At 47.6% G+C, this 13868-nt stretch overlaps 1 protein-coding gene across 1 annotated transcript in view; it reads right to left on the bottom strand.

Moving 5' to 3' along the window:
• LOC106813056 (nuclear hormone receptor E75-like) overlaps window positions 1-13347 on the bottom strand; it is a 24772-nt gene extending 11425 nt beyond the window's left edge. Inside the window, exons 1-3 of the mRNA XM_014817101.1 lie at window positions 12430-13347; window positions 7985-8073; window positions 7056-7200 (exon numbers count right to left, since the gene is read on the bottom strand). Of these exons, the coding sequence (XP_014672587.1) occupies window positions 7056-7200; window positions 7985-8073; window positions 12430-12676 (481 nt within the window). The 5' untranslated portion in view covers window positions 12677-13347. The remainder of the gene's footprint in view (window positions 1-7055; window positions 7201-7984; window positions 8074-12429) is intronic.
• Between the last annotated feature and the right edge of the window lie 521 nt (window positions 13348-13868).

The following is a 13868-nucleotide window of genomic DNA, read 5'->3' as shown; positions in this document are numbered from 1 at the left end:
ACACACAGCACACACGCATACACTCGCACCGCACACACTACGAGCCGCACGCACAACACAACACACACACACACGACACACACACACACACACGACACTGGACCGATCCTCGCCACCCGACGACACCACCAAACGCGCGCACACAACCGCGCACAAATACATTAAGACACAGTACCACCACAACGTCACGTCACGACGCCGCCGCGCGCCGCGAGCACTACAAAAGGGCACAACACACACGCCACACACGCACACGCACACGCACAACGCACACACACTACGCACAACACACACACATTGGCACACACACACACACACACACATGTCACACACGCATTAAACTGCAGCTGACTGGGCACGCCAGCGCGACCGCACGAACAACGCATGATGCAAAACCGCAGCAGCCTCGAGGCTGAGGCTACCTTGACATTTCCACCACAAGCAGTCTGGAGCGCTAGGGTAGCATCAGGCATCCGACCGCAAGTGACACGCTTCACTAATCTGGGTCAAGCTGCCCCCTACGCAGCACGCTAATGAAAAAAAGCAACTCTGGCCGGGCGGTTTTTTGCCAGTACCTGGTACACAATCACACTTTTTACAGCGGTGGCTCGCCAATGGTAACCCTAATTTGTCTTGGTTGCGATGAATGGCCAAGAGCCCCGGGGCACGACGATTTCGCCGTACCCTAACCCACGTGCTTGTTAAATAGCCACCCACGCGTACGGGTCGCACCTACGTGCCCCCTTGTGGTGTGGCCTGAGTGGTAGAAGGCAAAGGCAAGAAGAGAGAAAGGTGAGATAGGGAAAAACGAGGAAAGAAGCGCGGAGAAAGTGTGGGCGTGATAAAAGGTGGTGGGAGGGAGGGAGAGGTGGAGGTAATCGGAAAGAGGAGAGTGAGATGATAGAGAAGAAGATGATATAGGGAGAGGGTGTATATAACGAGATAGAGATGGAGATAGTAAACACGCAGCCGAGAGGTAGAAGACTAGGAAACTAGGAAAAGAAAAAAATGATGAATAAATGGATGGATAGATGAATAGATAGACGGATGGATTGTTGGATGGATGAATGAATGGATGGATGGATAGATGGATGAATGGATGGTTGGATGGATAAATGGATGGATGGATGAATAGATGGGTGGATGGATTAAGTATGGAGTGGATCGGCATGCGATTTGATGGATGATGGATGGAATGGATGGATGAACTGGAGATTGGATGGAATGGATGGATGGATGAATGAATGGATGGAATGGATCGGATGGATGGAATGGATGGAGTGGATGATGGATGGATGGAGGATCAGGAATGATGAATGGATGGATGATTGATGGAATGAACTGGCAATTAGGATGATGGGATGGAATGGATCGGATGGATGTATGGATGGATGGATGGATGGAGGAATGGATGGATGGACTGATGGATGGCATGATGGATGCGATGATGGATGGATGGATTCCCTGGATGGCTGGATGGATCGAACTGGCTAGCTGGATGGTGGGAATTGGTGGGTGGGAACGGACGGACGACGGACCGGACGGACGGACGGATGGATGGGATGAATGGATGATGGATGGATTGCGATGGATGAATGGGATGGTGTGGATGGATGATGGATGCGATGGATGGATGGATGGATGGATGGATCGGATGGCTGGATGGATGGACTGGATGGATCCGCTGGATGGCTGGAATGGATGAATGGCTAGCTGGATGGTGGTTGGTGGGTGACGGACGGGACGGACGGACGGACGGAGACCGATTGGATGGATGGATAGGAGTGGGATTTGAGGGGATGTAATGCGATGGTTGGGATTGGATGGAATGGATGGCATTGGATGGATGGATGATGGTAATGGATGGAATGGAATAGGATGGAATGGGATGATGGATGGATGGATTGGATGGATTGGATGGATGAATGGATTGCGATGGATGGATGGATGGATGGATGGGATGGCATGGATGACCTGGATGGATGGATGGATGATGGATTGGATGGATGGATGGATGGATGGATGGATGGATGGATGGATGGATGGATGGATGGATGGATGGATGGATGGATGAATGGCGTAGCTCGGATGGATGGAGTGATGGATGGATGAATGGCTAGCTGATGGATGCGGTGAATGGATGGATGCGATTGGATCGATCGAACGATAGATAGATCGATATATAATATACTATACTATAGATAGATAGATAGATTAGAGTAGCATCCAGAGAGTAGATAGATAGAGTAAGGATAGATAGATAGAAATAGAGATAGATAGACAGGACAGATAGACAGATAGAATAGATAGTATACTAGCTAGCTAAATAGATAGATATATATAATATACGATACATAGATAGAATAGATATAGCATATAGATAATAGATATAGATAGATAGATAGATAGAATAGATAGCGCATAGATATACCGATAAGATAGATTAGATAGATAGGATAGATATAGAGAGATAGATAAGATAATAGATAAGATAGGATAGATCATAAAATAGATAGATAAGATAGATAGATAGATAGATAGATAGTAGGATACGATAGATAGAGTAGATAGAGTTGGGATACATAGATAATATATAGATCAGATAAATAGATAGCATAGAATAAATATGATAGATAGATAGGTAAGGATAGATAGATAGATAAGATAGGAATAGATAGATAATAGATAGAATAGGATAGATAGATTAAATAGATAGATAGATACGCATAATAAATAAATCGTAGATAGATAGATAGACTAGATAGATAGAATAGGCTAAAGATAGCTAGATAGCATAAGTGAGCAGTACAGGCATAGAATAGAGTAGGAATAGATATGATAGGATACGATAGATAGATAAAAGGATAATAGATAGGAATAGATAGAAGCTAGATTAGGCTAGATATAGATAGATAGATATGATAGATAGATACGCATAGACTAGATAGATAGATAGGATAGAATAGATAGATAGATAGATAATAGATAGAATAGATAGATTTAGATAAGATAGATGATCATGAATAGACTGGGATAGATAGATATAGTAGATGAGGGCTAGGAGGGGAGGTAGGAGTAGATGAGAGGGAGTAGCGGATAATAGGAGGTGAATCGTAGATAGAAGTATAGAGCTTGCGCATAGATAGATATGGATCTAGATCACAGTAGATATGGATTAGATAGATAACGATAGCATAGACTAGATAGATAGATAGAATAGAGTTACATAACGATCAGATAGATAAGATGAGAGTGGATCAGATAGATAAGATAGAGGTAGATGGATGATATACGATAGTTAGGACGAATAGAACATGAGTGAGTGGAGTGGGGCATCCCAGGAAAGATGACAGAGAGAGATATGACAGTGATTGAATCCTAACGCTATCATGAAGTAAATAAACGTACGGGCGACATACCTGGAACTGATTGTGAATATAGCGCGAATAATGTGCTGACTAGGGAAGAAGATACGCACGTTTATAGTCTTCGAACTGACGCAACAGAGCTTACATGACGTCACGAAGGAGCAACACCGTCGCGGTCTAAATGTTATTTGAAGCAGTACAACGCGTATAGGCAGTAAGACTGGCCGACTGAGAAAGCAATGTAACGCAGTTTGTCATCTAGTAGTTCTGGAGAGAGGGGTCGTAATGCCGCCAGCGTACTGGCCGGAACGTACCCTGGGTACGGTCGCGTAATATCCGGAAACGTGACCCTGGTAACTATCTAATATGCCGGACGGTACTCGTCTACTCGCCACTGAACGCGAGTCTAAGGAGTCGCCTAACGCCTACTCCCTAACCTAACCCTAAACCCTAACCATAACCCTAACGAAGCACATCCCACCTCCAATTAGTTATGCAGGCGTACGTTGCCGATAGTACCGGCCGCCGTACTCAGGGGGTACGTTCCGACAGTACCTCCCACTGGAGGGACATAGAACCGCCTATGAGCCAATAAGGCTACTATGTTCGAGGCCACCACCCTCCTTAGTACTTCCAGGGTTTTAACGACTACGCTTGGGACCTGATATACAAGCTTCTGCCGTCAAGACAGATGGCGAGTTAACTGTCCACTGAATTTCGTCTTCGCCACAGTAACCGAGTAGTAATGTTGTTATGCGTCGCTGTCAATGCCATGAACGGGCAGACCACGTATACCAAACATATGCCAGGGTGCTAGGCTACGTCTGCTTGTGAAAAGAAGATGAACACGAGGATGCGCGGGAGAAGTAGGATTCTCGAGATGACTTCTGTAAACCCACGTATATAAATGTACAGGGACGAGTCACCGCTGAAAAGCGGAATTCCTTCTCGTCATCAGAGCTGGTGAGCGGCCACAAAATGACATTTTCTAACGGTATAGTGTCATTACCTGCTATGTAATCGTATATTTAACAAGGAACAGCAGGTGTTTACCACGGACTATATAGACAGAGAGTAGAAAGATAACGGAGAAGAGTGGGAGGGAGGGAAGGAAGAGAGGCGCGGAAGGGAGGACCGTGAGGGAGCCGAGCGATGTAGGCAAGGGAAGGGAAGGAGGAAGAGAAGGGAAGGGGAAGGAGGTATCTCATATCAGAAACATCGAGTGTATACGCTATAACCGGAGGCCTCAGCAGCGTATATGCGGCGTACATGTGAGTCGCCTACGCCTACTCCCTAACCCTAACTCTAACCCTAACCATAACCCTAACCATATCAAATAGTTATCAGGGTACGTTCCGATATACCGGCCCGTACTCAGGGTACGTCCCGACAGTACCCTGGGGGACATAGACCCTATGAGCATAACTACAGTCGGAGGCCACACACCCGTCCTTATACTTCCAAGGGTTTAATCAACGCTTGGGACCACTTCTGCCCAAAGAATGCAGTTTGTCCACGAATTTCGTCTTGCCACAGTAACCGATTAGTAATTGTTATGCTGTCCTTGTCAATGCCATGACCAGACTCACGTATACAAGACAATGCCAGGGTCTACTACGCTGCGGTGAATATAAATGAACACGAGGGAGCCGGGAGAAGAGGATTCTGGATGACTTCTGTAAACCACGTATATAAATGTATAAACGAGTCACCCTGAAAAGCGGAATTCCCTCTCTCTCGCGTGTGCGCCCAAGACATTTCTATAGGTATAGCATTACCTGCTCATGTAATGTTATTTAACAAGGAACACGTGTTTACGCTACGGACTATATAGACAGAGAGATAGAAAGATAAGGAGAAGGAGTGGGAGGGAGGGAAGAAGGGAGGACGGAAGGGAGGACGTGAGGGAGCGAGCGATGTAGGAAGAGAGGGAAGGAGGAAGAGAGGGAGGGGAAGGAGCGATATCTCACTACAGAAACATCGAGTGGGTATACGCTATACGGAGCCTCACAGTATATATGCCGCGTGCATGTGGATGTCGCCTCGCACCGTCGCCTCGTGATGGGAACGTAGTGACGGCGCACCATTCCAACGACAAGCAGTTAGCAAGCATCGGCGGCACAGATCACGATTTTGAGGTCAGTACTATGAGACACGCCGTTGCTCATCTAGGTTAATGTCGTGGATAGCGTCTAATTGCCTTCTGTGTCAACACGCGAAGCGCCGATCTGTTGGAAAACGTCACCTGTTCCCATCGCGCACGTCTGCTGCCGTCATCGTCAACCCTCACGCGCGCGACAGCATGGTGGCGCGCGCAGTAAGAGCCCCCATCAGTATGTTGTTGGGTGCGGGTGCTGCTGTTATACGACGAGAAAATTCGGAGAAAAAGGCGGAAACTGCTTCTTTTTTCTTGCTCCACTGCGTACGCATACGTTGACGGATCACAAAGTTTTCTACTACCACGCCGGTGTCGATATACAGCTACATCGACAGAGGGAATAGTCGACGTTACAGGAGATTACAATCAAAACATAGATTATCAACTGGAACTTGATTATCAGCGCACTATATGTTAGGAGAGTAAGCGTATGCGACCATTTCAGCCGACATTCTATATATAATAGGGACAATATACGGCCTGGCAGAGGCAATGTATATATTATATATTTATATATTATAATATATATTATCAAGTATACATATATAAATATATATATTTTTTTTTTAATAGGTACGGGTCGTGTTTAGACTCAGGGGTTGCGGGCGGTTGGTGGGAGCAAGGCTGCGGGGCATGCGGGATAAATCTGTACCGTACTGGGACGCACCACGCAACGATGTTAAACTCTTTGGCAGGGCATTCACGCCCCGAACGACGCGTGAACGTGCTTACCTGCTCACGCTGACACGCTCTAGTTTCGCGCGTCAAACGCACAACAGACGAATTGCCGTCAACAAACGAAAAAACGAACTACCGGCCCGAACTTTTCCATTAAAAGTTGTTTGCCGCGTTACGTCTCGTCCCAGTTTGCAGCGATGATGCGCTGCCTGAGCGTGCCGCGGCGCGCGCCTCCCTGACCCCGATGCTGCGTGGTACGCGCTGTCACCTAGCAGAGTGGCTCACTTCACAGATAATTGCGCCTCTTCGTTTTTCACTTTCCTCTCGCGCTCGTTCGCCGTCGCCTGCCCGAACTCGGTCAGTTCCGCCGACTGCGCGCCTGCCAGCAGTAACGCGTCGTCACGACAACGGTGACGTCATCGATGACGTTTCTACCCAGTTATATTTCGACAACAACGACAACTGAAAGTTTGTCTTGATTCAGAACATTGTAGCGCGACGCTGGTGACCCCTATTTCTGGGTCATCAGTCCTGATAGACTGATTCATAGAGTAGTACGAGTGGCTAGTGAGTAAACAAAGTGCTACAAACCCTGCCGATTTTATTCGTCAACTTCGCATGATGTGTTCATTTTACGAAATGGGAATTTTCCTCACGAAAAAAATCGCTTTGATATTGGCTTATAACGGCAGTTCACGTAATACTCGGGCGATGTAAATAAATTCGCACACAAACAAACAAAAAACTACGTGCTGATTAAAACGTTAAACGCAGTTAAAATGACACCATTCTTCATTAAATTCGCTGTGGGTGAACAGATGAGAGAGATGGAGAAAAGAGTGTTGTCTTACCATCTCGGCTCATGCCGACAGCAATGCATTTCTTCAGGCGGCAGTACTGGCAGCGATTACGGTTGATGCGGAGGATCGAGCATTGCTGGTTCTTCGTGCAGGGCTTGTACTGGATCTTCTGCTGAATGCTCCTCCTGAAGAAACCCTGCGCAGCAAGGAGCAAGAACACGACTGTAAACGTCTCCCGGACCAACAACCCGCACGCATCCTCTAGCCTTGCCTTGTAGCTGGTCATTACGTTATGTTTGCAGTTCCTTAAGTCGTACGGTCCACACAGATTCGGCGAGACACTGCCAATAGCGGGTGGGTCGATACACTTAGCTGATTGATCCTTACACTTAGTTGATTTATCCTTGTACTCAGCTGATTGACCTTTACAGTAAGATGGTTTCTCTCACGTATCAGTAAGAGGTGGATTCTCTGCCTGAACTGTCACACGACGCCTAACACTAGCGGGCACTGACAAGTTGACGTGCCCTCTCTTGTTACTGACGGGTCCTATCCCTTCCCGTATAGCGACGTTCATACGGTCAAGGTTGATCCGGGTTAACCTCACCGGTTAATTACCCAAATAAAATAAGTCCCCGTGTGAATGGAACGGGTTTTAACCGGGTACCATTTAACTCGTGCACTTTTTACCCTACTCGCGACATGGGCTTAAATATTTAACTCGGGTTGACATCCGTCGCATTAACCTTCACAATGTGCGTACAAAGCAGTTCCGGTGGTATATCGAGTCGAGATTTAGCTCGGCAGTTTGCCGAGCGAACACAACCAAGTTATTTGCTACGCGATTCTAGCCCGGCTTCACCCTTGCCGTGTGCGTAGGGCGTGTGGGTATCCTCCTGTCATATTACTCAATCCAGCCATTACGGACCGCCATCTATACATCGACGCCGTGGTAATGCATACTAGTAATTACTACTCACCTTACAACCTTCGCACGAATGTACCCCGTAGTGAAATCCACTGGCCTTGTCTCCACATACCTGACACAGCACGGCCATGCCATCAAACTCTGCAATGGACAAAGACAGCAGTGATTTATTATTTTTTGGGATAAACCGATGATTTTTTTTTACTTTAATCGTTTTTGGTCTTTTTTACTCGTGCATTTTACGTTTTTCCTTCGAACTGGTTCGGAGTCGTGAGCACCAACTAGTATCCAACGCCGCTTTCCTGCGATGTACAGCAGACGTCGAGACAATGCTGTTATATGTGAAAGCCGATCACACTCATTCGAAGGTCGTGGAGTTACTATTTCAGAAGCAGCTTTTCAGATTTAATCCGAGCTATAACGCCTCGGCGCCTAAGTCAGGTCGTGGTGAGAGCGCATGCGGTGTGAGGACGGATGCGTAATGTTGGAGGTGCGATCTCTGTGTGAAAGCATTTCCCACCACCTCTGTCCTGCCATAAATAAACTATACAGTTCATTTGCCCCTCTCTCTCCCTAGTTTTCCCCTCCCTCTTTCACTCTCTTGTACGCTCCGTCTCAGGCGCTCTCTTTCGCTCTTTCGCGCTTTCTTCTTCTCTCTCTCTCTCTCTCTCTCTCTCTCTCTCTCTCTTCATCGCTCTCTCGCTCTCTCGCTTTTTTTCTTTCTCTTTCTCTCTTTCTCTCTCTCTCTCTCTCTTCATCGCTCTCTCGCTCTCTCGCTTTTTTTCTTTCTCTTTCTCTCTTTCTCTCTCTCTCTCTCTCTCTTCATCGCTCTCTCGCTCTCTCGTTTTCTTTCTCTCTCTTTCTCTCTCTCTCTCTCTCTCTCTCTCTCTCTCTCTCTCTCTCTCTCGCTCTCTCTCTTTCTCTCCCCTCCCCTCTTCTCTTATTCTATCTATCTCTGCGTCTCTCTCTCTCTCTCTCTCTCTCTCTCTCTCTCTCTCTCTCTCTCTCTCTGTTGTTTACGTCTTATTGTTAATACGAGAGTTGTTTACTGTCTTGCGCCGGGGTGCTGAGATGTACGGGCTGGTGAAACAAGACATTTCTCCCACGCAGAACAAAGCAGCGCTATCAGCGAGTACAAATAGCACTTTGGGGACGGAGGGACAAGCTGTTCGGAAAACCACGGGAAACAATGCCAGCACTGAGCGATATAAGCCATCAGAAGAGCACCTTAATTCTCCCATACGTCTTCATCGACCGGGTGGCCGGGGAGTATCTCTCAACATACATCTCCCTCACAAAGGCGTGCCTCAGATATCTGACGTACGACGGAGCGATTGCCCGATACGCCGTTGGGAAACTGGTTGCGGACAAGGACTGCATTACATTAGAGAAGATTCCTGGCCAGAAAGCGAAGTAGTTGGTGGTGCGATTGCTCTGTGTGAGGCTAGGAGATGGGACAGCTCTGTCCCGATGCGATTAAAACAAAAACAACGTGACACATGGACAGGATATGAAATGTGAAGGAAGCGAGTCCGTCTGTCGTTCTTTAACTAATACGGGCGGTTTATACCAATTAAGGAAGCCGAAATAATCTGACACAATCTTCCTGATGTAAACAAAATAGTATGCAAATTTACGGCCTATATGTATGACTAATATCTAGTCATGTAGGGGGAAATAGCAAGGTGATAATACTATACACAGTGAACATTCTCTGCCGGTAGGCCTATATAATGTGATCGGCGGATGTGTGTTGGCGGATGGGGAGGTTCATTGCCTCTACGACACGACTATCGCAACAGATAGCCAGATATTGGCGAGAGATTGTTGGAGCCTCCACAGCGGATTCCACAGGGCGTGACATCTATGATTCGACGTATCTGTTTGTTGTCCTAATTCATTTTCCATAGTATATTACTTGTAAATTAAAAAGTAAATAAATGTCGACATACTTTTCCACGTTTTACAAAGTTGTTAAAAAATTGTTAGTAAGGATAAAAGGTGTAAAAGGGTGGAAAACCGCGAACGAGTCCACAGGAGAGTGAAATAAATGATGTGAAATAAGGAGAGGGGGAGCGTTATATATAACGAAAGAAACAGCGAGCGAAAAGGTGAGAGAGAAAGAAATGGAAAAAGAGAAAGGAGTAGCGTAGTGAGCGCGAGAACGACTGGTAGGGAGAGTATGAAATAGGAGAGCGAGAAAGCGAGAGAGTGAGAGATTGAGAGACAGCGAGAGCGCGAGAGAGAACGAGAGCGAGAGAGAGAGAGAGAGAGAGAGAGAGAGAGAGAAGAGAGAGAGAGAGAGAGGAGAGAGAGAGAGAGGGAGGATGAGAGAGAGGCGAGTGAAGAGGGCGGGCGCAAGGGAGGGAGAGAAAGACCCAAAGAATTGGGCCCACAGAGTCCGTCATGGCTTTTATGGGAGCGCATATATTAGATGCGGTAGAGAAACTTTGAAGATAAAAATTCAAATGCTAGTGCCTCAGACTAAAACCTTTCTTGCCAAACAACGAGGTAGAAACTTGATATCGCACTAGAATATAGCGGCCAAAACTGTCCTCACTTGCCCATCGTTACTAAGGCGGGGAGGCAATGTCTCGTAATGACTGCATGCACTCACCGATGCCATGCATACATTACCATAAAATCTCACGTTTACATTTTGCCTTTCCTGTCTCAGACAATGAAGCTGCGCGGTGTTGTTGGATTTAAGCCGCAAGCCAGTAAGTCAGGTTTACCTGCATGTACCTGCACATGGCTGCGTATTCTGCACACTCAGGCCTCCCCTCTACAGGCAGTGAGAGACACGTATACACGCGCACGCACACGGGCATACTTTCATCCGCACGCACACGCAAACACACGCAAACACATGCAAACACATGCAAACACACGCAAACAACCACACGCTCGCCCGAATATGCACGCACACGTACACGCACGCACATGTTCCTGCACAGGTTTAGCTCAAAGAATTCTCGTTAACATGACTGTATACAATAGATGCAAGCTTTAGCAGTCGCGAAACCGCCTCTAGCATCTTGCACATCGCCTCAATCCTACAGTTTGTGCGACAGTCATGTTCTCTTTCTCGTATTATACTACGATAAATCACCATGAATGGTTTATCGTGTTTCGTGTTGTCGGTTAGGAAAGCTGTGTTGTAGCTTCGGTTACCGTTCACGTAGGGTTTCGTTAAGGAAACGTTATTACGGTAGAGAATTGCGAGTCGTAACGGAGGCGATGGTACAACGATCCCGACTGAATCCTATTACCTCCCTACTATATCCCCGAGAGTTATACACGGTATTCCTCAGCGCTATTTTCAGATCGTGAGCAGCAGCATGCGCCCGTGCTGTTGCTCCCTGCATTGCTATGCTTGGCCGCACGCCAGGCTCGACACGTATGAATTATGTTAACGCATTGGCGTGAATGTAATTCAGTAGTTACTCGGTAGCCTAGCCGGTAGCTAATGTATTCAACATGGTTCGCATAAATATCGTGCAGTGCTCGGGAGCAGCAAATGTTCCCAGTCTTGTGGTCCGGTTGTCTAAACCTGATAGACGATCAGATTGTGTACGTGCTGCGACTTAATCTAATCACGGTGTTGCAGCAATGCCATTCAGATACATGACGCCGACGATGATGCAGGCAGGTTGCGCACAAAAGCAAAGGAATATTGATTGATGATCTAGGTTTGTGATCGCTTCCACCCGCCACCTGGGGTCATGGTCTCGAGGGAGATGACGGTATATAAGAATAATGCAGAACATGTCCATTATGTTTGGAATCGAAATCAATCTAACTTTAACATCTCGCGTTTCTAGCGCCAATTATCCGACAATCAGTGATAATATTGATATAATATTATATTTATATTGATGTAAATGACATTGGTTTTATTGGGACCCATGTTCTCTATCCTTGAACCGAAACATCTACTAAAGCAGTCTACTCAGCTGCGCTTTTCGTTATTTAGTTTCTGTTGCGCTGGACACAGAGACTGAGACGCCATATTCAGGTACATATTTTACTAAACATTCGAGTAAGGGGCCTATCTACTTAACGATTATTCTGGATCAACACAAGCTTCGTGAACAAAGCGTCAGCTTAAGAAGTAATTCTTGCCTGCGATATGTTTGGAAATGCTATTTAACGGTCACTGCGTAGTTCGAATAAACTGGCCCAGCTTTGCTTCTAAAGATAATCCTAACTTTAACCCTGTTGCTGTCGCTGCTGCTGCTGCTGCTGCTGCTGCTGCTACAGTGCGTCTGCCCTGGCGTATACCTAATTACTGTTATAATTAATTGGGACACATCCATCTTTCCCCATATTTCCACGGACATGTGGCTGTGCAAAGCGCCAAATATGTATAATACGACCCGAATCAGTTCTATACCTATGTAGCCATTCGATCTGCCACGGACCCGTGGCTGCGCAAAGGCGGCTATGTAGACGCAGCTACTAGCATCGATCGTGTATGAATGGATGCGGCGTTACCTAGCGTCGGTGCGTTCTGCAGTTGCTTCGTCGGCTCTACGTCGTCGGCGGGCGGATAAGTCGTCGACACGGGCACGGACGTGCTGACGACGTCGCTGTGGTAGCCATGGTATCCGTTCGTGTAGCCGGCGAACACGTCGCGCTGCGCCGGTGGCGACGCGTCCATGGGGTTCTGCATGAGCATGTGCTGCTGATGGTGACCGGTCGGCGGAGCACTGCTCATCGCGTTCTGTACGAGATGTAGCATCGTCGGTCCACTGGCGGCAATGCTACGCCCTTCTCAGTCTGTTAGCTTCTCCTTTTCGCTCTTTTTCTATCTTTCTCTCGAGGTCCGTCTGTCGGTTTGTCTGTCTGTTGTTCTGTCTGTTGTTCTGTCTGGCTATGTTCTTTTCTGTCTCTCCCCGGCTCTGACGTCGAATGATAAGCGATTTATATACGTGACGAGTGTTTCCCGATATTATCCGATGACAACACTACGATCGTGAAGGACATCCGTCAGCAATTCGCGCATCCCTTCTCTCCTTCGCTCTCTTGCTTTCTTTTCTTCTCTTTCTTTCCTTCTCTCGCTCGGCTGCTATCTGACGGAGGTGAGCGGCGAGCAGACCGTCCTCCGCTGTCGTCTGCACAGCTTCCCGTTGTTAGGTATGCGAAGCAGCTCTAGATGCATCTCTCGGGCATGACTCCGCGCGCGTACACAGCTTATACATATACATACAAATATGTGTGTGTGTGTGTGTGCGTGCGTGTGTGCGCGCGTGTGTGCGCGCGTGTAATATATACGTATAGATGTGCCGGGTGTATGCTCGCGCGCTGTGTGCTCGCAGCACTGTTATTACGCGTGTCGTGCGGTCGCTGTTTGCTGATCGTCTGCTGCGTCGACCACGGCGCGCCTATACTCCGCTCGCCACGCTACGAGCACCGAGTGAAAGCAAAAGTGACGGCAGTGCGAGGGCAATGTCAGAGTACCCCGCGCGCAGCCGAGCGCGGCGCTCCCACAGTGCACCGCGCGCGTGTCACTGACCCACGCTAATGACAACACAGCGCTTCTTCCTGATCAGCAGTCATCATAGACTAACACCCGCGTCGCCGCTGTCGCCCGTCGCCACAGTCTGAGCCAATAGCGGGTAGCAGTCAATATATGCATGTGCGAAAGGTTGCAGTTTGAGGTTTAAAACGACGAGCCCACCTCGGACTCTGGATACCCGGATTTAGCTCTCGCGTAATTGGTATTGTCGCGTGCACTTGAACCGGCCCACATTGCCCCGTTGCACAGATACACTGACACTGTTGAGAGCTGATGGCGTAGGCTAAAGTGAAACCTGCATATAACTCCTCATCGGTCTTCTATGTCTGCCGTCTTTACCCTTTCCTCTCTCCCTCTTCCTTCTTCCCTCTCTCTCTCTCTCTCTCTCTCTCTCTCTCTCTCTCTCTCTCTCTCT

Source organism: Priapulus caudatus, unplaced genomic scaffold (genome assembly GCF_000485595.1).
Source record: "Priapulus caudatus unplaced genomic scaffold, Priapulus_caudatus-5.0.1 Scaffold720, whole genome shotgun sequence".
NCBI classification, from domain to species: Eukaryota; Metazoa; Priapulida; class Priapulimorpha; order Priapulimorphida; family Priapulidae; genus Priapulus; species Priapulus caudatus.
The sequence above is the reverse complement of the archived record's forward strand: the minus strand, read 5'-3'. Positions and strand labels throughout refer to the sequence as shown.